The following is a 22,928-nucleotide window of genomic DNA, read 5'->3' on the forward strand; positions in this document are numbered from 1 at the left end:
GTCAGGACATAATAGGCTTGACCTGCGTTTGAACTTTCTGTAATAGTCTGTCCATCATAATGGCACAGCAAGATAAAGCAGGTGCTGGTGGAACTTGGTGGGTCTTAAAAACTGCTCATGGGTCCTGTGCTGACTGAGTTTGCACAGTGGCTTTACTTTACTTTGGGAGAGAGTGCCTGGTGTAATTCTTAAAGAGTCTGGTCTGCCTGATCTACCTGCTGGACCGCTAGCTTTCTACTCTGAGTTGTTGGGTTTCTCTTGCGCCATCAGAAGCAAATTCCTCGCATACTAAGAGTCAAAGCTCTCCTGCTGTGTTTGGTGGGTCTAATAGAAGGAGAAATGAGCACTGATTCAGGCATGAGGGGAAGCTGAAGGCTTGAAGCTGAAGCTGGTGGAGTGTGTGCCCATGACGCCCACAGAGGCCGGCCTGCTCTTTAACACGCAGGCCCCGCCTCTCTGGATGCTGGGAATTCCTCAAATCCTGTTTGTAACAACCCCCCCCCCCACCGATTCAAATTCAAATTGCCCTCATTAACATAACAATGATGAGTGCAGCTAATCTCTCAAACAGGAATAAAATCTCACAGTGACGTAAGGGAATCAAGGCTGTGTGAAGCGTGATCGAGCAGCAGATGGCCAAAGACATGTTTCGGGGTACTTGTCACGCTGACTCGCCACTTTGCACCGTTCTCTGTCCTCTGCAGATGGCCGGCCTGGAGCTGGGGAAGAAGGTCTTCGCCATCAACGGTGACCTGGTCTTCCTGAGGCCCTTCCAGGAAGTGGGCAGCTTCCTAAAGCAGTGCTTCAACAGCGGCAGACCGCTAAGGCTGCTCGTCAGTGCCAAGCCCCGGGAGTGAGTCACAGCCCCCGTGTTACATAACGGCTGAATATCCCACCCCACCCAAGGCCTTCCTGCCTGGCCTGGCCTCCCCCCCCAAACTCTGTCTCCACCATCAGGGTTTTCAGTTTTGCTTCAGCTTTAAAATACCAGTTTACACCCCCATTTCTCTTTCACTGGGTGCTAAATGCTATCCTGTATGTAGTGGCGTTAGTGGGGATTTCCTATGGAGGAAGCCTAGCACGTCCTTGGTCTTCCTGGGGTCAGAGGATGTGATAGTTAGGGCAGATGGAAGGATCTGTCTGTATCTGTCTGTGTATCTATATCTGTGTCTATGTCTGTATCTGCATCTTTGTGCCTGTGTCTGTTCTTGTGTGTGTATGTGTGTGTGTGTGTGTGGGGGGGGGGGGGGGGGGCGCTATATGAACATTCATGCCTGGTTATGGCTGCCAGGGTTTGACTGGTTACCCCCCCCCAGGACGGTGAAAATTCCCGACTCAGCAGATGGACTTGGCTTCCAGATCCGCGGCTTCGGCCCATCTGTGGTGCACGCGGTCGGCCGAGGTGAGTGTCCCGGGGCGATGCTGCGGAGAGACGGCCCTCATCTCATATTTGGATCTCAGGGCTTTGATTTTGGAGGCCAGGGTCCAGGCCACCCATCTCAGTTCCGGTACGGCCGGCTGCTGGTTTGGAGCAGCTGGGGCTGGTGGGGGGGGTGGAGGTGGTGTTGGTCCTGGGGCTGCTTAAGAAGGAGCTTTAGCCTGTCACAGCGTGACATGGTGCCGGCGTGTGACAAGCCACTTGCAATATAAATTAACCAAAAGATGACACTGGTCTCTGGTCTCAAACGCACGACCGGAGGGGATGACAGTCTGAGCGGTGGTTCAGGGATCAGGGCAAATGCACTAGGGACTAGGTCAAGAGACCAGGGGGGCAGGATGGCCAGCAACACCTGCTGGACAAACAGGGAGGGGACACGAAGGATAGGGTCGGACAGGCGCTGACCCTGACATCAACCACAGCTGATGATAAGTGGCTGGTTCCTCCTGGAAGGTCTGTTGGACCTTGGGGAGCCTCTTTTAGCTGATTTATTTATTGTTCTCGTCCATGACTTTGGTGTCGTCAAATGACCCCCAGTCCCAGTGCTGCTGGTTTTTCCCCAACAGCAGCGCAGTTTGTGATTCACTTTTCCTTGAATATTTACCTGGCTAATATGATGCTTCATTTTACACACCCCCCACCTCGCCGGAGCCCTGACTGCTGTGACCGCCTCAGCGTTTTCACACGTCGACATGCAGCGGCTGCCCTCACAGGCACACTTTACCGCTGATCGGTAGAGGCTGTTTCTGCAGGACGATGTCAAACATTTATGGGAAAATGCACCGTAGGCGATTCCATCCGGCACCACACTGGTGGGGTTGCATTATCGCCGAATTCGATGCTCACATGGACCAGCGGTGCCACTTATTCATACTGAAAGTGACTCAGACAGGTGCTCTGTGTGTACATCCAGGAGATAACGCAAACAAACCCTCAGATGTTTAGTCTGCATGATTTTAATCCTTGAAGTTGTTCAGTGTCTGAATCTTCAACCTGGTAGGAAAGGGACCAGGCCAGCAAATAAAAGCTTCTGAGATCAGTAATGTTTTTCATTTGACCTTTGGAACTACAGAGCAACCTAAAACGTGAACAGCTGAGTGATTCACTCCCGGGTTAGACTTCACGTCTGATGAGTGTGCAAGGGTGGTCTTTTTGCCCGATTTACTTCCCATGGTCATTTTTGAGAAAAAACTGTAATAATTTACATATCCGTCGCCCATATGTCCTGCGAGTGGCTGTTCCATTTAGGTTTGTAACCATAAGCCAATAAAAAAGACTAATGGTCTCCTGAAGGTTCTCACTCTTGGGTTGCCCCGCCCCTGACAGGCACAGTGGCGGCCATCGCGGGCCTGCATCCCGGCCAGTGCATCATCAAAGTCAACGGGATCAACGTCAGCAAGGAGAGCCATGCCAGCGTCATCGCCCACGTCACGGCGTGCCGGAAATACCGACGGCCCACGCAGGTTTGGGAACGCCAGGAAGCCACATGGGCCGGTGATGGTCTCCATCCTGTCTTTAGTCCCTCTGCTGCTGCAGCTCCTGTCAGGTTTCCTTTCTGAATGCGCCTCTCTGCAGTTGACTGTAGAGATAATGTTGACCGGCTAGTTTAGCCTTCATCCCTATGGCCGTGATTAGCAGTGTCCCGGGGACTAAGGAGAAAACCTGTACTCTGTAGCCAAATGGGACCAAGGATGAGACAGTTGGCCTGCTTGAGAGAACAGGAGGAGGGGTTGGGCAGGTGGGGAAAATTCTGAAGCAATCTTTGGATGCCCATATGTATTGGGGGTCTCTCCGAGAACCTAGTCAGCAGGTTTGTGCTGTAGATCAGTGTTTCTCAAACCAGCCCTCAGGGACCTCCATACGGTCCATGTTTTTGCTCCGTTCCAGTTCCCAGGGAATTTGGGGAGAGCAAAAATGTGGACTGTCTGGGGTTCCCCGAGGACTGGTTTGAGAAATACTGCTGTAGACCCTCAGCTCTTCTTCAGTGTCATCATTACATGCTCCTTGGAAGTTCTGCTCAATTCATCCAACAACTCATGCAGACCTTCCAGATCTGACACTCTCTATCTCTGGCTTCTCACTGTAGCAAGACACCATAAAGTGGGTGTATAACAACAGCGAGAGTGCCCAAGAGGACCACCAGAGGGCCAAGCAGAAGCCCTCGACAGAGGAGAATGGGGAGGTGTTTGAGTGTAAAGTGGAAGGTATGCTGACGTCTCTGGGAGGGGCTGATTTGTGAGTCATTCCTCATCCTCCACCAGCATCTATCAAGTAATTTACGATACATGACAGCACAGTGCTGTCTTCTGCTGCTGGAGGCCTTGATGTTTACCCCTGCATCGCTTATCTACAGTGTTAACCATGGTGGTGGTCCTCGGTAGTGGATGCAGAAGTTCCTCTGGTTCCTCAAGCCCATGTCTGCTTGCCGCTCTCTGCTTTCCCCAGAGGTCATGGACAAGTTCAACACCATCGCCATCATCGATGGCAAGAAGGACCACGTCAGCCTGACGGTGGACAACGTGCACCTGGCGTACGGCGTGGCCTATGAGTACGACAGCACGGCCGGCACCAAGTGCCACGTCCTGGAAAAGATGGTGGAACCCAAAGGTTTCTTCAGCCTGGCCGCCAAGGTGACGTCTGGGCCCTCTGGTTAAGCGGGAGGGTAGATATTCCTGGTCTCATTCGATCTTGCTGAGGGCACAGAGCTCACAAAAATACATCTTGCATAATAGACCTGAGAATGACAGGGATTTTGAGTCATGCTGGGGTGGGGGGGACTGGTTTGCTGTTGTCCGAGGTAGTCTCCCCCCCCTCATGGGCAGCTGTGCCTGAAGGTCATCTTCTGAAACAGCTCAGGTTATAGAAGCTCACTCAGGCTGCTGGGAACTCAGAGACCTTGGCTTCTTCAGTGTCTCCTGCTGTCATTTCTAAGGACGTTTAACAAAAGCCTCTGCGAGTGAGAACCGCGGGATGGAGAGATGGGCTTCTGCTGCTGGAGATAATTGGACCTGGCCCCCGTTTTTACACAGCTTTGGTCTCTGGTGGGAAGCTGATGAAAAATGGCTTTGCTTGAAACTCGCTGGTTTAGTAGGCAGCGCGGAGTGCGTGCAGGTTAACGGGAGCGGGTAATAAAGCAAAAATGGAATATGAGAGAGAAATGGAGAACATTCCACAGGCTGAAGATACACTTTCTTCGAGGGATGGGGGGTTTGTTTTCCTTAGGACCGGGGCTTGCCTTGTACTATGGACCCATTGCTGCACCCTGTGGTGACATAATGTTATACAAAAGCAGAGGGGTGCTGACTAAAGTGCTTGGGCGGGGGGGGCGGGGGGGGAGAGCTGAACTTTGGCTGTGCATCGCTGATGAGCATCAGCAGAATCAAGTATCTTCACGATGATGTTTTGCGCTCCTCGTTTGATCTGCATCACAGTAGGAGATACTTAGTGTCACTGTTATTCTTGGTCATTGTACATTTTGTTTATGTAATTGTATAATTGTGTAATTCTGTGGTTGAGCTGGGTGGCTTCGTTCTGCCTAGTAATGGCCACATTGTGCCTGTTACATAACCCCCTGAACACGCACAGTCTCGTAGCTTATAAACCTCCCGCAGGGGCAGGTGAAACGAGGCCATTTTCACACGGTAATTTTCCGCGTGGCGCTCTGAGCCTTAATGGGCTGCTGTGCTCCTGACTGTGCGGGCAATGGGCCGACCTGCAGGGGGCAGTACGCTCATTACGCTTCACCCTTCAGTGACTTTTCCTCACTAATCTGCCATCGCCCAGAACCCGCCCCTTCACCACTGAGCACAGTCACCCCCCTGATCACTCTCTAACAGGCAGTCTTAGGTGAAACGTGCGCCTCCTCCCTGCAGATCCTGGAGGCGTTGGCGAGGAGCGATGAGCAACTGGTGCAGACCTGCAGCCGGTTGAACTCCACCCCCGATCTCGTCCCCGAGGAGCTCCACATGGCCTTCACAGCCACCTGCGGCGACAGACTGGAGCATGTCAACCGGCGCATCACCAACTATCGCAAGGTAACAGGCAGCCTGGTGCACCCAGGTGAGCAGCGGGTGTGGCTTTCTCGCATTTCAGGATTTGCGACGGTCATATGGATGGTTTGCTCAAACTTCAGAGGACCAGTGATGTTCTTCTCAGTGACCAGTGGTTTCCACAGTGCTGCTCTGCTTTCTATCCCAATTTTCCCAGCGTCTGATGGTGGGATCATGGACTCTAAGCTGATGTTGTTGGGCTCCTTCTGACCTCCTGACCCATTTCTCACCTCGCTCTCTGAGATATTTTTGCCCTAGAGCTTTTTGGAAGATTCACTGCTGTCCCAGAATTTCTCCATCTGGACAGTAAGGTCTGTGGTTCAGTGGAGCCCCAGAGATTAGATATGACTCTTTCATCCTTACCAGACTAATGGTCATCAGTTACTTGTTCCAGGAATTCTCTGGGGATCATTTGATCGTGGCATGATGGAGCACGTGTTCTGTATGGGCTGGGTCCGGGCTTTAAGGGGCAGATCTGATGGTTTATCAAAGTGTTTAACAAGCTGATGCTAATTACCCCTTCATTTGGGTCGAGGAAATGAGGGGGGGGCAGTAACTTTTAAATGGTTTTTTTTATTATTTGTAATTCAACTTAAATAACCAACATTGGTGTATTTTTCCTGAGACCCTGAGCAAAACCCATAAAATGATCTTTTTGGGGGGAGGGGGGGGGGGCACATCTGTTGTGGAAACATCCACTTGTTTGTGTCGTCTGACTCGACACTCTTCCAATCAACACCAGATTTTTTATTAGTTTGCTGGATAAAAATAGCATTGGGCATCCAGCCCCCCCCCCCCCCCGATGCTCAGCTTCCTGTCTGCAGTGTCCCAGCTCATCCCTGGGGGGGGGGGGGGGGCTATTCACATGCTGCCCAGATGTGTTTCATCCACTCGAGAGACTTTGCAAGAATCCAGAGCTGAGGCCAGGGGTATGTAGAATCCAGTCAGCGGCCTGAACCTGAGGCCCAGAACCTACTAACATGGTTCTCTCTGGTGTCCAGTGGTTGGTACGGGTGTCTGGTTTAAATGGGGGGGGGGGGGTCTCTCCAGCTGAACTCTTGTGCAGACAGGCTGCGTGTCATTGGCTGACTGGCCATCTCCAAGGCGGTTTCAGTTCCCTGCTCGGGGGTTGCCCCGTGGGACGGCTTGTACGCATCGGGTCACTGGCTCACCTCTACATCACTTTGCGTTTCTACGTGGTGTTAATTGGCTGGTCTGCGTATCCGCTCTAGGCTCCGCTCTTACCTTCACAGCTGTGTTTACATGCCCATGTGTAGCAGCAGACACTCGCTCCATGGGGGCGGCATGCGGGACGCTTACAGGGGGCTCTGATGGAGTGTCCCTTTGTGCCTGCAGTTCTCCCGGGTGCTGAGGAATCGGGCCTGGCCTACGTTCAAGCAGGCCAAGACCAAAGTGTCCCCTCTGCACAGCAGTGACTTCTGCCCCACAAACTGCCACATCAACATCATGGAGGTGTCCTACCCCAAGAGCAGCAGCTCCCTAGGAAGTGCCTTCGGCGTGCAGCTGGACAGTCGGAAGGGCTCCACGCTGGAAAGGGCGGCGCACGGCACAGAGCAAGGTGCGGGGGTGGGACGGGTGAGAGGAACGGGGCTGTTTGGGAACTATCATGTGACCCACACGCTTTCCACCCCCGAAAACAGGCAAGCTGAACCCTATGGCCCACGTGCAGCACACCATCACCAGCATGGCGGCGCCGTCGGGCCACAGCCTGGGCCGCCCCGAGGGCCACGGGCTACGCTTCCTGCTGCGTGAGGACGATCTGCTGGGCCTGGACGCCTACCAGCGGCTGCTGGGCAAGCTGGCGAGCGTCGTCAGGGAGACGGAGGGCTGTGCCGCGCACATTCACGAGTGAGTGTGGATGGCATGGGCCGAACGGGCAGGGGGGATTCGCAGTGCGGCGGGCACGGGGGGGCTGTGTAAAACCCTGCCGTACCACAGGCCAAGATGGAGGTTGACCCAGAGTGTGAAGACAGGACAGGATTCAAGGGTTTTATTTGTCATGTTATACGGTCCAACTACAACCTGGAGTGAAATACAAGATGGTCAGCTACTCCACTGTAGTCAGCATAGTGAAAAGCAATAAGACATAAAGCGACAGTGTAATAAATATGTAACAAATAAGGAACAGTGTATTACTGGCAATAATGAGGAAAACCAGATTTTTCCAGCATAGCTCCAATAAAGTGCACGGTGCATAAGTAAAGAGCAAATGTTTAATTATGGCTGTCAATTAAATGTCAAGTCTGATGGCCTGGGGGCAGAAGCTCCTTCTGAGCCTCTCGGGTCTCACTGAGTGACAGCAGAAGCACTTTCCTCAGCCTGGTAAATAGGTAGTAGTTTGAGTGGGATGTATCCCTGCTGATTTTGGCTGATCTGCTCCTGCATCGTCTGAGGTATCTCTCCTGTAGGGAGTTATATGAAGCGGACGCCTGCTTATGCCTGAAGTCCATTTCAGTTTATTGCAAATTATTTCAAATTTCACATGTGGCCTTTACAGCGAGGCCTTCAGAATTCCCTCTGCTTCTCTAAGTACCGCTCACCCACAGCGTAAACGTCTCCCAGATGCACATCCGGCAATGCAGAGATGGTGCATGGGTGCAAGTCTGCTTCTGCTCTACAGTGACCTTTCCGTCGGCTGCCGATTTCACCCTGGCCAGCAGGAGGCGCGCTCATGGAGGGGGCAGGAAACGCCGTAATGTAAAGGACGGGGACGCAGAGCAAACTGAAAGAGAGAGGGATTGGGGTTTCACTTAGCGCTAAGCAGGCATGATTCAGTCCATCATGCAACTGTTAGGCCCTTGGCCTGTGATCCTGAGCTTCAACAGATCGTTACGTGGGAGTCGGAAGCACTGACCTGCTCTGCCGGTGTGGCTGTTTAGGGATGTTTTGGGAGTCTGGTCTCAGACACCCACTCACACATAATTGTAACAGCTGCGAAATCCTGCATGTTATTTATACATAATTAAGGTTTTTTTTTTGTTTTTTTTTTAAACGAATACTTGTCATCACACCATAATGAGTATAACCCCCGGTGTTTAGAAAACGGCATGTGCATCATTGTAGAGGAATTTCCCAGGTAAATGCTGTGGTTCTGAGCAGCTGGCTTGCGGTTCTGTTCTTGGGGTCCAGTCCCATTCCGCGGCAGATCTGCTACCGTCCACATGCACCGTCGGCCCCTGGCGGCTGATGTGGGGCCCGTGTGCCGTCTCCATGGCGATGGAATGCCACTGGCATTGTTCGTGCCCTCGAGAGCGGCTCAAAGAGGCCCCTGTGCAGAGGCGCCACAGCCTGAATTTGAGTAGGGGTTGGGGGTCGCGTGAATGGGGGCCGCGGCCTCCTCCCCTCCACCCCCCCACCCCCCCACCCCCACATCACATGTGAACTGCAGATCACGTTGTTTACTTTACAAAAGCCTTGACTTGGGCTGAGGCCAACTCTCTATACACCCCCACTCCAAAACGACACCGCAGTGATGGGAATTGGAGGGGGGCGGTTCAGAGAGACTGTGTTACTGTAGCCACACACCAAAGATCTACTCACACACACATCAGTGTGTACGTTTTCAAAAAAAGTGCGTTTATATCTGCTTGGGTTCTACAAAAAAATGTGTTTAATGGGTGGCCTGTCTGTGCTGGGATCAAGATAACGGAACGTCGACCTAAATGCTTCACATCTGCTTTTTCTTATCAAACCCCGCCTCCAGTCTTCTGTCCTCCATCACACAACCCCCCTCGCCTGACGGGACAGCCCCACCGGGTGACGTTTCCGGGGACAATGAGGGCGAGAAGGGCGAGCGAAACGGCAAGAAGGTGTGCTTCAATGTGGCCGGGGAGGAGCAGGAGGACTCGGGTCACGACACCATCAGCAACAGGGACTCCTACAGGTGACTGCCGGCATTGCAGCCTCCTTCACTGCACCCTTTCATTGACACCGGCGGTTTTCAGCTTTAGTCTATGGCGGGCACAGACCCTGTGTGTCTGCGCAGACAGAATGCAGCCTTGGATTTGATGCCCTTCCTTGGACAGCAGTGCTCCTCAGCTCAGAGGGTGTGCGCAGGCTCTCTGCCACATGCCTGAATGCATTAATACTGTGGTTCAGCCCTCCCTCCGTGCAGCGGGGAGGTCAGCAGCTGGAGGAAGAGCAGATACTGCAGCCAGAAGCGGCTGGTTTTAAACTCGGAAAGAAGCCAGCAACAGATAACATAAGAGAAACTTTCCATTTTTCTCTCTTTGGGATTAGGGCAGTGATTCTTTCCCCATGTTCTGCCCACGCAGTATTTCAATCTGTGATAATTACCGCTGAGATAAAATTACTCCTGCGGTAACTACCCCTAAAATAACTCACTCCTAAGACAGTTACTTCTTGGAGGTTACTCCTATGGTACTTACACCTGAGATGAGGTTACTCCTGTGGTAGGCCTACTTACACCTGAGGTGAGGTCACTCCTGTGGTAGTTACTCCTGAGATGAGGTCACTCCTATGGTAGGCCTACTTACACCTGAGGTGAGGTCACTCCTGTGGTAGTTATTCCTGAGATGAGGTCACCCCTGTGCTACTTACTCCTGTGATGAGGTCCCAAGCTGCTGTCTAACACGTGTCCCCCTCCCCACAGTGACTGTAACAGTAACAGGAACTCCATCGCCTCCTTCACCAGCATCTGCAGCAGCCACTGCAGCTCCTACGTCCACAGCGACGAGATGGACTCAGGTAAAAAAAAAAAAACAACAACACTCATTAAGAGCCAGCTTTTCCTCACCCTAAACATTCACACATGTGACATACCAACCTCGGACAGTAGATGGCGTCATTGTTAAGGAGCTTGATTCACAAAGTAAAACAGCAGACTGAATGCTGCTATACCAGTTCTCATTCAGAGAAGCAGAAAATAATGAGAAGGCACAACAGTAACGGTATGGAAAACTTAGTAAGCTATAGGATAAGCAATTATTGATGGATGGATGGAGGGATGGTGGGATGGATTGATGGATGGATATATGCAGTATAAATGTCTCAGCCTTCCTAAATGACGCAGCTGCAGTCTACCACACTGCATGCTTGCTCTTACTGAGTTCTTATAGCCTATTCCCGGCTATAACCAGTTCCAGGCCTTTTCCCAATCTGGGACTGGTTTCACACATTTCCACCACAAAGAAAAATTATCTGAAAAAAATGGCTCCAGCGGCGCAACACAGAATAGCTGGTCCCAGAATTTGGAACTGTAACGTCAGCGGAAGGGGGGCGTCCAAATCTTCCACATTCCTGGAAAACCCTGATTCATAACCAATATAGTTTATTCTAATATCAGCAGTGCTGGCAGTGAACTTGCCAGCTTATTAGCGGAATAACGTTACGTCTTTTTTTATTCTGTAGAAAATGAAAGATCAATCTGCGGGCCATATGTAATAATAAATGATAAACAAGTCACAAGTCGAATAAATTAAATATTGTGCTGTTCAATTGGCAAAGAGATCATAAGACAGACAGCAAATTTCTATTGTTAGCAGGGCACTTTTATTGCGAGATCCTTAAAAGGACAGCAGTAAAACAGCGAGCAAGAATAAACTCCCTTACACACACAGACGGGTGAAATACAGCCTTTAAGGAGACAAAAGTGGATACAGACAATAGAGACACAGAGTCAGACTCGGCAAACTATGGGACTTATGTCTCCTTAAAGGCTCTTTTTTTTTTGGTTCGGCAGCTTATAAAACCTTATCAAAACGAATCCAAAAAAACAGAATTCATATGAATCTTTACTTCACTCTCGGTTCTGCCTACGTAATGTTTTTATTCAGTGTTTTTTGGAACTGGTGGAAACGCTCCAGGTTTTCAAAAGGCACCAAGCCTTATCCAGCACCAGCACCAGCCCCGGCTCCGTGTTGGTGGAAACACTGTATTAGAGGACTTCAGCACTCTGGCGGTGTCATCGTCGGGGCCATGTGCTGTGTCGGTGCTTCAGCCTGTTAGGCCGCTCCCACTTCCCCGGCCTCAGTAGGCCTGCACACTGTGACTAACTTCCTGCTACTTCTCCCTCATTAGGGGATGAGATGCCTGTCAGCATGTGGATTTCCCACGACAAGCAGAAGAAGCTGCATAGCTTCCTGGAGCATCTCTGCAATCAGGTGGGGACGGGGGGGGGTTAGCTCAGGGCTGCAGGCCGCTCTGTATGGGGGGGTTACGTTATCGCCCCCCTTGTCACTGGCCCTATTCTTAGCCTGACCCATAAATCCCGCTGTTGCTATATGAGTAACACAGTTTGTACACCCTGCTTAAAAAAATAAAGATGAAAGAAAAAAGAGCGTAAACTTCCCTTTTGGTCCCACCCACATTCGGGGTGGGGGTGTATTAATATCCCTGCACGGCCCTATGGGAGATCCTGGGGAGGGACAGCTGCTTCCAGGCAGTGATGGGTCACAGGCCCTGTTCACAGTTACTGTTTCCTGGTTTGTGTTTCACCACGAGCCCGATTCCCGCCTCTGTGCACAGTGGGCGATGAGTGTCTGACTGCACGGGGACCTGGTGGGGGGGCAGGGGTGTCAGAGGGCTCTGCCTGCTTTTTATGGGGGCTAGGGGTCATAGGGTCATGGGATCCTGCACCCACGGTTTCCTGTAGAGCACGCAGATGTTGGGATGGGCTTTATGGCTGTTGTGTTTGGATACGGGCTGGGGAGGGGGGGTGCATGCGGAAGTCCTGCAGCCCTGCTTCTGCTCGTACCTCCTGATCACTCCGTCTTCCTCCGCAGGTCGACTCCATTACCAGCCTGCTGAAGGGTGCCGTCGTCGCTCGAGTGTTTGAACAGACAAAGTGTTTCATGCCAGGACGAGGCCTGCAAGGTAAACCCCTGGGGGCCCCTGTCCTATGTGTGGGGGGCCCTGTCCTGCATTTGGGGTCCTGCCCTGCTTCTGGAACGGTTTGGAGCGAAAACTGTGTTCAAATCGCCCTCAGTGCAAAACAGATGTGTAGGAAAGTTTGTTCTTGGGCTCCTCGTGGACACAGTCGATTCTTGTGCCCTTGACTGAAAGGTTGCTGAAAGGCTCATGTCACACACTCCTTGGTCAGCAGGGGGCACTCTTACAGCAATGCTGTAGTTGGACTCATGCAGCTTTTAATTAATTACAGCACTCTACATGTTCTGAGGCATGAATGAACTGAAGTGTTTTTGTGGTGTTACCACAGGTTGTTGTACAGAGCTACAAGTGAGTGGTATAGTTTGGGTAGTGTGTTACGCATAATGCCATATCTTCCTGTCAGTGTGCTGTAGGGGCAAGCCAGGTGTAGCTAGATTAAGACAGTGGGTGTTTCTCAACATGCGTACTTGACCGTACTTGTGTTCTCGTGTCCCCGTTTTTCGTCGTCTTCCATTGACAAAAGATCAGTTCCAATACTGAGAACACAAGTACAGAGGATGGTAAAAATCACCGAATGTTGGTCTCGCTCCACCCCAAATATCAAGGATACATCGGTTGCGTCCTCGCCGAACGAGACCAATCTCATGAGTCATTGCTCCCCAAGTTCGTTTTTGGAAGGCAAGTTAGCAAGACTGGTTTTGCCAAGATCACAAGTACGGTCATTGCGTTCTTGATATTGAGAAACACTCATTGTAACCCTGCACTGACATCATAACCCTGCTGTGGACCAGGAAAGGCCCAGGAAGGGTGTGACAGACGCCATCTTGTGGCCCATACTGGCACTACACTGACTGTACAGCTGCCTGTATCTTAGAGCTGTGAGAAGAGCCCAAAGGGCAGCGGCGGCGGCGGGGGTATGGGGGGGGCTTCCCCAGGCCAGCATGTGCCATTCCCCTGCCCGACTGGGCTGTGCTGGGTTAGGGCTGAGACTGGGCAGCGTTGGGTAACCGCTCCGTGTGCTTCTCCCCCCTCCGCCACCCGGCAGAGTTCCTCCAGGACGCGGAGCAGAAGGTGAGCGGCTCCCGGAAGCTGCGGCTCCACGTGAAGCAGGACCCCTGGAACCTGCCCAGCAGTGTGAGGGAGCTCACCCAGACCGTCGCCAAGCTGGTCGAAGGTCAGCCTCCCGCCACCTGCTCGCTGGCGCCCTCTGCCTGCGCTTCATCCATTCATGTCATCAGCCCTCGTTGCAGGGAGATGCTGAATTCCTGCCCTGACTCCTGTTGGTGGGGTCTGCTGGATATTATGGGTTCTCTTTTGGCTGTTAAGGGTTCTCTTTTGGCTGTTAAGGGTTCTCTTTTGGCTGTTAAGGGTTCTCTTTTTGAAGACCAGACCATCTTTCTCTGCTCTGCATGCAGAGGAGACACTCTATGCAGCCTTTCTGTGATGAGCTGGTCTCACAGTTCCCTCTGCCTGTCTCCTTTATCAGAGCTGAAGACCCGTCTGCTTCTGGCGCTGCTTCAGTACACGGGTGAGTCATGTGACCCGTTTCTGTGGCTGTGACGACTGACGTTGGATACAGTTACGATCCCAGCATGAGTTTGTGCTGATGTTTCCATGTTGACATATTATCAGATCATTGTGGTGTGTTTGTAATGTACTTTTATTTTCTATGATTTTTAAAGAATAGCTGGTGTTTTGTAAAATAATGTTTGTGCCGGATACCTTCAGGAGGACTGTCTGCTCTAAAGCAAATCTCACTTATCACATTTATTGACACGATGATGCCAAAAGATCCAGTAATATGTGCCTAAGGTGTGAGGCATTTTTCATAGCATGGGCAACGTGTGAATCATGTATGATTTTTAAAATATGTGAGCTGAGAGTTAATATGTGGTCTTTTTAAAGCTTGTCTGCATGTAATGTGCCTTAATTAAAGACTAGGGGTTCCTGCACGCATCTTTATAGTTTGTCGTTATACTGTTTGCCGGCTTCAGTCTCCTGGATGATGCAGATAATGTTTTTTTTTTTACTTGTGTTGGACAGCAAGGTGCATTGTGGGTAAGGGTATCCACCTGTGACTTCTGATTGGTCAGAGTGTATGAATTTGGCAGGGAATGCTGGAATCATTCAGCTGGGCTGGTACTCGGTGCAGACGCCTCATACGCGAGTCAAACACTGTGTCTCCTCCCTTGACCCACAGACTCAGAAATCCAGCTCCGGCGGGACATGGTCTTCTGCCAGAGCCTGGTGGCGGCGGTCTGTGCTTTTTCACAGCACCTGCAGGCTGCACTGAACCAGGCGCAGGGCGAGTCGGACGCCGAGGCTCAGGAGGCCAGCCGCCTCTGGCTGGAGCAGATCTCCAGCGTGGGCCTGCTCTTCCACTTCCAGTCCCTGCTGTCCCCAAACCTGGTGCGCACCCCACCTGGACCACTGTCTGTCTGCTCCTTAGCCACTGCGAGTACAGCAGAGGCTCCTAGGGGGTTCCTGCTCTGGAAGGTTCCATACAGATGTGTTGCTTGACTTGCTTCCTCCCTCCACTGGGAGATCAACGTGGGGGCCATGAACAGGCTTGATTTAAAGGGTACCTGATGTCATACAGCACAGAATCCCCCCCCCCAAACGAGGTGATGAGTGATAGACGTTACGTTTTGGCATTGTTCTGGATTCAGCCGGGTCCGGAACGAGGCAGAATCATTGGGGACTAGCTTCGGATTTAAAACACACTTCCATGCCATTCTAATGCAATAAAATATATTTCTTGGCTGAGAAATGGGGATTTTGAGGGTTGTACATAGGCTGCAGAGCTGTGAGAATGCAGACAGTAAGGCTTTTGGCGATGGCCCACGTTTAACTGCCTATATATTGCTGTTTTACATACAGAATATAAACATATTTTGTCCATGATAAGGATTAATCTGAGTGAATGTTTTGACTGAATATTGCCACGTTGATCTGGGCTCCTTTCACTGGCCTGATGCAGATCATTCCATCGGTTATCTTCTCTCTGCATGAGTGTTTGGAATGAGTGTGAAGCGGCCGGACGGGTGGCCCCGGATCTGCCTGCTGAGCCTGACCCAAGCCTATGATTCCAGACAGATGAGCAGGCCATGTTGGAAGACACGCAGGTGGCCCTCGCAGACCTGGAGAAAGTGACCTTCTGCTTCCGGCAGTTTGAAGGCGACCCGCAGGTGGCCAGTATGTATGGAACCCGATGGCGTTTCTCCTCCTCCCTGCGCTCTCTGAGTTAGGCCTTTATTCCTCCACCCAGCCACCCTTCCCCAGTGCATATCTCATGCTTGGGGTGGTGCTGAGATTTAACTGAGGTTTTACAGAGTGTAAGCCTCCCCTTAGGAACCCATAGAGTGTAGAAACACCCGTCTTCATTATTTAGTCTTTGTTATTTACGCCTCCTCTGCTTTACCCCACAGACATGCCCATCTCCTACCAGGTGGAAGGAACCAGACAAGCCATCAAGGTCTGCTTCTACCTGGAGAGCTTCTACTTTGAGGAGCTGCCGCTCAGACTGAGGAATGGGGCCGGGTTCAAGATCCACCCGGTACTCTTCACGCAGGGTGAGCACTACAGTACTACATAAACATACTGTATATGCACACAAACAAAAAGCTCTTGACTTCCGTAAATCAAGGCTTACGCAAAAATGATCACAGACATAGAACTTAGGGAAAGGTCTTTAAGTAAATGTACACTTTATCTATTCATTTATGAATTATGTGTTCTTTAGTACCTATTACCAGATTTTGGCTTTTGTGCCCTGAATTAAACGGGCGGTTAAATACGGCTCATGTTAAATCTGGCTTCCCTGAGGGTTTGTGGATCACATCTCTGCTCACCTGTAGTGTTGGTTCTAGTTCCTGTGTTCAGTTCTGATGGAAACGCTCCCCTTGCCTGCAGCTCTGGAGAGTATGGAGGGTTACTACTACAGGGACAGTGTCTCCGTGGAGGAGTTCCAAGCCCAGATCAACGCGGCCTCCCTGGAGAAGGTCAAGCAGTACTGCAAGAGGCTGAGGTAGGTCTTGCAGATGCCACCCGAATCGTTGTGCCGGACCTCCCTGCCTCTGCATGCCCAGATGGGAGCTGGAACCTGTTGATGGCCTGGATGGCTATTTGTTGCGTCAGTGGGGGGTTTCTCAGATTCCTTTTGAGGAATCGCATCTGGATGCATGACCAGGCAGAACCTCATTTGCTTTCAGTACATCTCCACCTTTGGCCTTCCAGTGCTGTTGCTCATTCACGCTCATGCTCGGCTGGCTGTTCTCGTTTTGGGGCTTTCAGAAGCCCAGCTGAACACTCTGCTTAACACTCATTCACTGAACATCTGCCATTACCTGTGTTGGATCTCCTGTGATTCATGTCTGATCAGGAACTAGGGAAACTACCTCGATTAAGTTGCAGTGGTAGAATGAATATGCAAAGGTTAGTGCTGAAGGTTCGGTCTGGAGGCATCAGAGCCATCAGTTAGGAACCTCTGAGTTAGAGCAGGGGACTGAAATTGGTGTCATAACCATTAACAACCATTAACAACTACCTTGAATGATCTAACAGGCCTCCAGGTTCCTAACATTTGTGGCCAGCAGCTCTGAATGGGAAACTTGTATGAAGATGTCCTTGAGGAGTGTAGCTCAGAGAAGCGCCCGGTGCTCAGGGTCCTCAGAGATGATCTTCATGGAGGCTGCTTCAGTAGGGATGCTTTGTAAGCAAACTGTAAATATATCAGGGTCCCTTTTTAAGGCATGCTGTCCATACCAGAGAAGGTGAGGCTGTTTTCACTCGTCCTTTGTAGCGGTTTATGTAAGGGAAACATCTGCCTCCATGCTCAGGGCCCAGGCATCTGCTCTCTATGTGCCAGCTGACCGAAGCTGGCAGGAAGTGATGTCGTGCAAAGTGATTTGTGTTCCTCCTTGGTCCGGGACTATCTGGCGAATGCGATTTCACCTCCGGGTTCCTTTTTGTCGCACGTGCTGCTAGCAGCGATGTTCTGGTCGACTGCTCCGTTGCCAGGTGATGTGAGGGACATCAACAGTGCAGGCTTTCACTACCCGTGTCTTCAGGACCACTGGTCACTGGGGAGAGGAAGCCTTTGAAAATACCTTGAGGGCAATTAAGATGCCAGGGAGCACCGGTTTGTGAACTCTCCGGAAAAAGGGCTCTGTATTTTCACATTCACTGCGACTTCCATTTGTCTGTCTCCCACTCTCTCTCCCACTAATCACCGTTTTTATTCAGCACTGCGGGTCGATCTTCCTGTGTCTTTGTTCTGACGGCTTAGTATGGGATGGTACCAAATGGGTGTCAGTACAGGCACAGGGTACTGGTGCCAGTGGCCTGTAGCAGAGACAGCTCGGCCTTCGTGGTTTTGATGGGAGAAGGTCGCTCTTGGAGAAATCCCATCACTGTCTCTGTGCTCTGGAACCTTAAATGCACATTAGCTGCTAGCGTTTAGCGTTGCGGCGCATCCATTAAGAGCTATGAGGCGATCTCTGTGTCCTGCTGGGAGGCGTCATGCGTGTGGTGATGTCATCGCGTGGCTCGTGTGCTCGGGAAGGCTGTCAGTGTTCGCCGCAGCTCGGGGGTGACATCACGCTGCCTGGCTGCCGGCCCTCCTCCGCCCGCCCTGTTAAACTTGGATTCCGGCCACTTGGCTTCTCTGGACCTCCGTGCCAGAGCCGGCAGATGACGGCGAGGCGGGGGGCCTCGGTGACTCCTGAACGGAGCGGGCCGGGAGCGGGCGGCAGGCGGGGGAGAGGAGGCCACGCTTCGGTCAGCCGGACGCCAGCAGCAGGCTGCGGTTTCCAGCTCCGCTGTTTTCCTGTGTTTCTTCCCATGATTTCAGCTCCTCTTGCTGTTCAGATCATGACGCGTGAGGGTTATTTGTGATCTAAGTGCCTCCCGTGGGGGGGCTGACTCTCCTCAGGGGCCTTATTAACGGAATGCTTTGGTGTGAATCAAGTGGCAAGTCCAACATGTCGCATGGTCTTTTAGTTTATTCACTTAAAATGCAATTTAAATGATGATTCAGCAATTACTGTCCAGTGAGGCTGTCCACTGCCCCGCCTACGGGGAGGCTCTTATGGACCAGTTACCAAACATACATGTAGCTATGGGCAAGAGAGACACTCTGAGTAATTAATGATCCCATGCGTGCAATATGACCCCACTGCAGTTAGGACACGACACATTGTTCCAGTGGATGGCGCTGTTGTCTCCAAAACTGGAGGTTCAAATCCCACCTCTGTGTGCGTGCGGAGTTTGCATGTCCCCCCCCGTATCATACGGGTTTCCTCTGGGTACCCAGGTCCCTCCTGCAGTCCAATGTCACGCAGTCTCTAAATTGCCCATAGACTGTGTGTGTGTGTGTGTGTGTGTGTGTGTGTGTGTGCGAGCAGGTATATCTATCCTTACGGGGACACAATGTCCCCATAATGTGATAAATATCCGTTTTTTTCCCTTATGGGGGCCGGTTTCCTGGTCCCCATAAGGGAAAACTCTATTTTATAAAAATCGGTGACTGCTATGAAACTCTTGTATCTTGCTTGGTTACTTATGGTTATGGTTTAGGGCTGGGTGGGGGTTAACCTCCTGAGACCCCACCCATTCATTTATGTCCATTGTAGTGGACATTTTGTTTTTGCATCTATCTTTTCACTGATGTAAGGAAACATATTTATTCTTGTTGTACACTAAAGAGGACATGCTGTGAAATTTAAAAAAAAAAAAAATTTGAAAAAATCTTGTAAGATGTTTTATTTCCTCCAAAGACAAATAACCTAAAATTTAAGGACACTTTTTGACTTGGGTCTCAGGAGGTTAAGGTTGTCATAGTTAGCGTTAGCATTTTTCCCATAGAAGTGAATGAGTGGGCCCCATAAAGATAGGTATGTGCGTGTGTGTTTGTGTGTGTACTGTATGTGTGTGTGTGTGTGTGTATGTGTGTCCTATGATGGACAGCTTGTATCAGCCATGTCCCTTCTATTGCCTGGGATAGGCTACTTTGGTCCATCTTAGTGGTTAGAAATTGTTATATGGAGACTGTTAAGAGTTCCTCTTGTGGGGGGGGGGGGGTAACATTAGGGTTAGAGATCCTCTTGTGGGGGGTCTGATTTGCCTGATTTCTGAGCTTCTGTGTACTCTGTATAGTTACTGTCCAGTACATGTGTGCAGAAAGGAAGTCTGGGGTCTGTAGTGTCCATGAACACCTCCTCCCAGCTGCATGCTCTTAGGCTGCGACCCCCCCGGCCCACCCTCTCTGTTATCTGCCCATGTGTTCTCGCGGGGTTCCCATGCGGGGTATGCAGATGGCCAGGAGTCACATAGACCTGGAGGCTGGGCGGGAGTCTCAGCGATGGGAAAGTGCAGGAGAAGGGCTCTTACAGCTCTTATTGAGCACTTCCCCGTAACCCCCCCCCCCCCCCCCTCAGAGTGAGAGCTCAGAGGGGAACAGCCCCCTCTCCAGGGGTCGTGGGTAAAATCATTCCAGACGTGCTGGCCTGTCTGATATTCTCTCATCTGCATAATGAACGCATCTGTGCTTTACAGTGTTTTCTGTATAGTATTTGTGGGTACAGTAGATATTTAATCTTGTTGCCGGATATATTTATAGTGCCAGTGTTTCACTATATGAGAATAGCTACAGGTTCCGCCTATTGTGCATTAAGGATGTAGGCGACATCACACATACACACACACACACACACACACACACACACAATGTGAGAATGAAGCTTGGGGGGGTTGGCGTCCCTAGGGTTTTTCAGGGGGCCAGTGGATATGTGATTTTTCTGCTGAGCATGGAATTCGAACCGACAACCTTCTGTATGAATGAGTGTAGGAGCTGATGTTGGGCTTAATGACAGCTGCAGTTCAGTTAGAGTACTCTGGACCTGATCCCGGAAGCACAGAGGATGAGAGAGATTAAGCCAGTTACCACCACTTTTTCACCTCGCCCGTGGGAAGAAGCCTCACTATGTGTTTGCGAAGCATTTAGACTTTTGCTTGCCTGAGATGGGGTCAAAATCCCACCTGTTCGTGATGATCTTCATTACAATGAATCCATGACAGCATCGTGAAAAAGCGTCTTCAGAAATAAATGCCCCCTCGTTATTTAAATTGTACTTAATGAATTCACTGTGGCCTTGCAGGTGTGTTTAAGCCAAGCCAGCTGCTTCAATTGCTTATTGGCTTGTTACCCAGTAACGCAGCTCCAAGTTACCTGGGCTGGGTTAACTCCTCTCCTCCGGCAGAAGCTTCTAGCACCTCGGCCTGAAACCTTTGGGTCATAAGTCCAATGCAGAAGAGCAAACGTGTAAAACACTTCTTTTGACAGCAGTACATTAAAGTTAAAGAGTGCATTATTAAAGTTAAGTGTGTGAGCTGTCTGCTGCCAGCGTTTGGCAGAAATTCACCGGGCAGATTCAGCCGAGCGGCAGGACGCTCCAGTGGAAGCTAAACACTTTGCTGTCTGCCGCATCTCGTGGAAGATAAGGCTGCTTTGAAACCAATTACACGGAGTGTTACCCCCGCCAAAAGCCGTTACCTCCCTCATCGCAATCTGGGGGGCGAGCGGGTAGCGTGGTGCCAGGAATTGAATTATCAGCAGCTGGTTGTGGAGTTGACGTGAACTTTTTTTTTTTTGGGGGGGGGGGGGGGCTGCATGTGTATGTGATGATGACATCAGTGCGTCACCGTGCTGTCTGACCGTGAGCAGGCCGGCTGCGGGTGCAGAAATCTGCACTGTGAACATTTTTTTTCGTGTTTATTTTATTGCCGGTGAACCCCCCCCCCCCATAGGACTTCATCTGGGGCCTACAGATGTATTTATCGTGGTTTTTAAGCCGCTTATCTATTTTATGGCCTTTTTTACAGCTCTAGTTATCAAAGTTTTGTGCCCCAGTGATGGCTGTGTACACACAGAACCACTGGGGAGGGGTTTGGGGGGGGGCGATGATAGCAGACCCCCAGCCCGGTCTGATTGCAGTTTATGCCCCACCACAGCACTAACGCTGCCCCCGCTGCCTGTCCCCCCTCCTCTCAGGTGAGGACTTATTCAGACTCCCAAACCTTTGACTGCAGTTAATGGCTTCCACTGGTGCTCTGGACAGAGGCGCTATGGTGGGGGTGAGACCTTCTCCAGATGGTGACATCGGGACAGGAGGAAGGAATAAAGGAAGACTTTATTTAGGGGGGTGAGAGAGCCGGATTTAACCACGGGGGCTAGATGAATAATGAAACGCTGACATTTCAGCAAAATCAGAGGACAAGAAAACAGAGAGAGGAGGAGGAAGCATCCCAGCTGGGGGCTGGGCTGCCAGTAATGTCAGGCGTGTGTGCAGAATGCACCGAGAGTCACTGAACATCATGCATGTGCCAAGACCCTGGACGTTATCAGGAAAGGAAAGCAGAGCTCTTCAAATTTGGCCCTCAATTCAAAATCCAGGCCATATTTTCGGTTCTCCCAGGTAGTTAGTTTAATAATTACTGATTCTGATTGGCCAGAGGCTTCAGACCTGGCTCACAGATACAGGAAGGCTGGAAAATCATCAGTGCTCGGACCTTGAGGACCGTGATTTGAATATCCCTGATGTGCAGAGTCACTGAACATCATCATGCATTTCTAGAGCCACTGAACATAATCAAGTGTGTACAGAGTCCCTGCACAGCAGGTCCAGCATGTTCTGGTCATGTTCTGGGTCAGTGGGTATGGCCTGGGTCATGCCACCTGTAGCAGAAGCTGTCTGTCAGCCTCCGGCATCAGCAGCATGGACACTCGCTTACCTCCGTTACCCATTTGGTCCTGAGCACATGCTCCCCAGGCAGCTGCTGCCTGCTGTCTTTCCTTATTGCCTCCCTCATTCTCATAGCCTCATGAAAGCAGGATGAGGCTTCCATCCACGTGAGCAGGAAGGAGCTCTGCTGTCTCAAGGCTGCTGCTGTGGGTGGAGCCTGTGATGTTTTTTCAATTGCAGTGCTGGTATGGGCGGAGCCTGTGATTTATTGTTTATGCCGCTGTTGTGGGCGGAGCCTTGGTGTTTTTATCATTTGTGGCGCATGTGGGGGTGGAGGCTGTGATTTTTGTTTGCGGTGCTGGTATGGGTAGAGCCTAAGACGTCTTTTACTTGCAGTGTTGTGGTGGGTGGAGCCTGTAATGTTTTTTTGTTTGTGGTGCTGGTGTGGGTGGAGCCTTTGATGTTTTTGTGGGTGGAGTCTGTGATGTTTTTGTTTGCAGTGCTGGTATGGGTGGAGCCTGTGGTGTTTTTTTTTTTTTTTTGCAGTGCCGATGTGGGTGGAGCCTGTAATGTTTTTGTTTGCAGTGCTGATGTGGGTGGAGCCTGTGATGTTTTTGTTTGCAGTGCCGATGTGGGTGGAGCCTGTAATGTTTTTGTTTGCAGTGCCGATGTGGGTGGAGCCTGTGGTGTTTTTTTTTTTTTTTGCAGTGCCGATGTGGGTGGAGCCTGTAATGTTTTTGTTTGCAGTGCTGATGTGGGTGGAGCCTGTGATGTTTTTGTTTGCAGTGCCGATGTGGGTGGAGCCTGTAATGTTTTTGTTTGCAGTGCCGA

General features: G+C 51.0%; 1 protein-coding gene across 2 annotated transcripts in view; it reads left to right on the forward strand.

Annotated features, from left to right (window-relative positions):
* The window catches only part of prex2 (phosphatidylinositol-3,4,5-trisphosphate-dependent Rac exchange factor 2), a 66,900-nt gene that overhangs the window by 35,465 nt on the left and 8,507 nt on the right, over positions 1 to 22,928 (forward strand). The window contains exons 18-35 of one of the 2 annotated variants that reach the window (XM_072699564.1): positions 705 to 853; positions 1,317 to 1,402; positions 2,765 to 2,901; positions 3,525 to 3,642; positions 3,884 to 4,068; positions 5,311 to 5,472; positions 6,844 to 7,066; positions 7,149 to 7,356; positions 9,212 to 9,391; positions 10,121 to 10,215; positions 11,548 to 11,630; positions 12,252 to 12,342; positions 13,403 to 13,531; positions 13,844 to 13,885; positions 14,558 to 14,766; positions 15,450 to 15,552; positions 15,786 to 15,929; positions 16,270 to 16,384. In XM_072699564.1, coding sequence (XP_072555665.1) covers positions 705 to 853; positions 1,317 to 1,402; positions 2,765 to 2,901; positions 3,525 to 3,642; positions 3,884 to 4,068; positions 5,311 to 5,472; positions 6,844 to 7,066; positions 7,149 to 7,356; positions 9,212 to 9,391; positions 10,121 to 10,215; positions 11,548 to 11,630; positions 12,252 to 12,342; positions 13,403 to 13,531; positions 13,844 to 13,885; positions 14,558 to 14,766; positions 15,450 to 15,552; positions 15,786 to 15,929; positions 16,270 to 16,384 — 2,459 coding nt within the window. Of the gene's footprint in view, positions 1 to 704; positions 854 to 1,316; positions 1,403 to 2,764; positions 2,902 to 3,524; positions 3,643 to 3,883; positions 4,069 to 5,310; positions 5,473 to 6,843; positions 7,067 to 7,148; positions 7,357 to 9,211; positions 9,392 to 10,120; positions 10,216 to 11,547; positions 11,631 to 12,251; positions 12,343 to 13,402; positions 13,532 to 13,843; positions 13,886 to 14,557; positions 14,767 to 15,449; positions 15,553 to 15,785; positions 15,930 to 16,269; positions 16,385 to 22,928 lie in introns of those variants that run through there. The other variant, XM_072699565.1, reaches the window with a different exon arrangement.

The sequence above is a fragment of the Paramormyrops kingsleyae genome, chromosome 15 (assembly GCF_048594095.1).
Source record: "Paramormyrops kingsleyae isolate MSU_618 chromosome 15, PKINGS_0.4, whole genome shotgun sequence".
In the NCBI taxonomy this organism is placed as follows: Eukaryota; Metazoa; Chordata; class Actinopteri; order Osteoglossiformes; family Mormyridae; genus Paramormyrops; species Paramormyrops kingsleyae.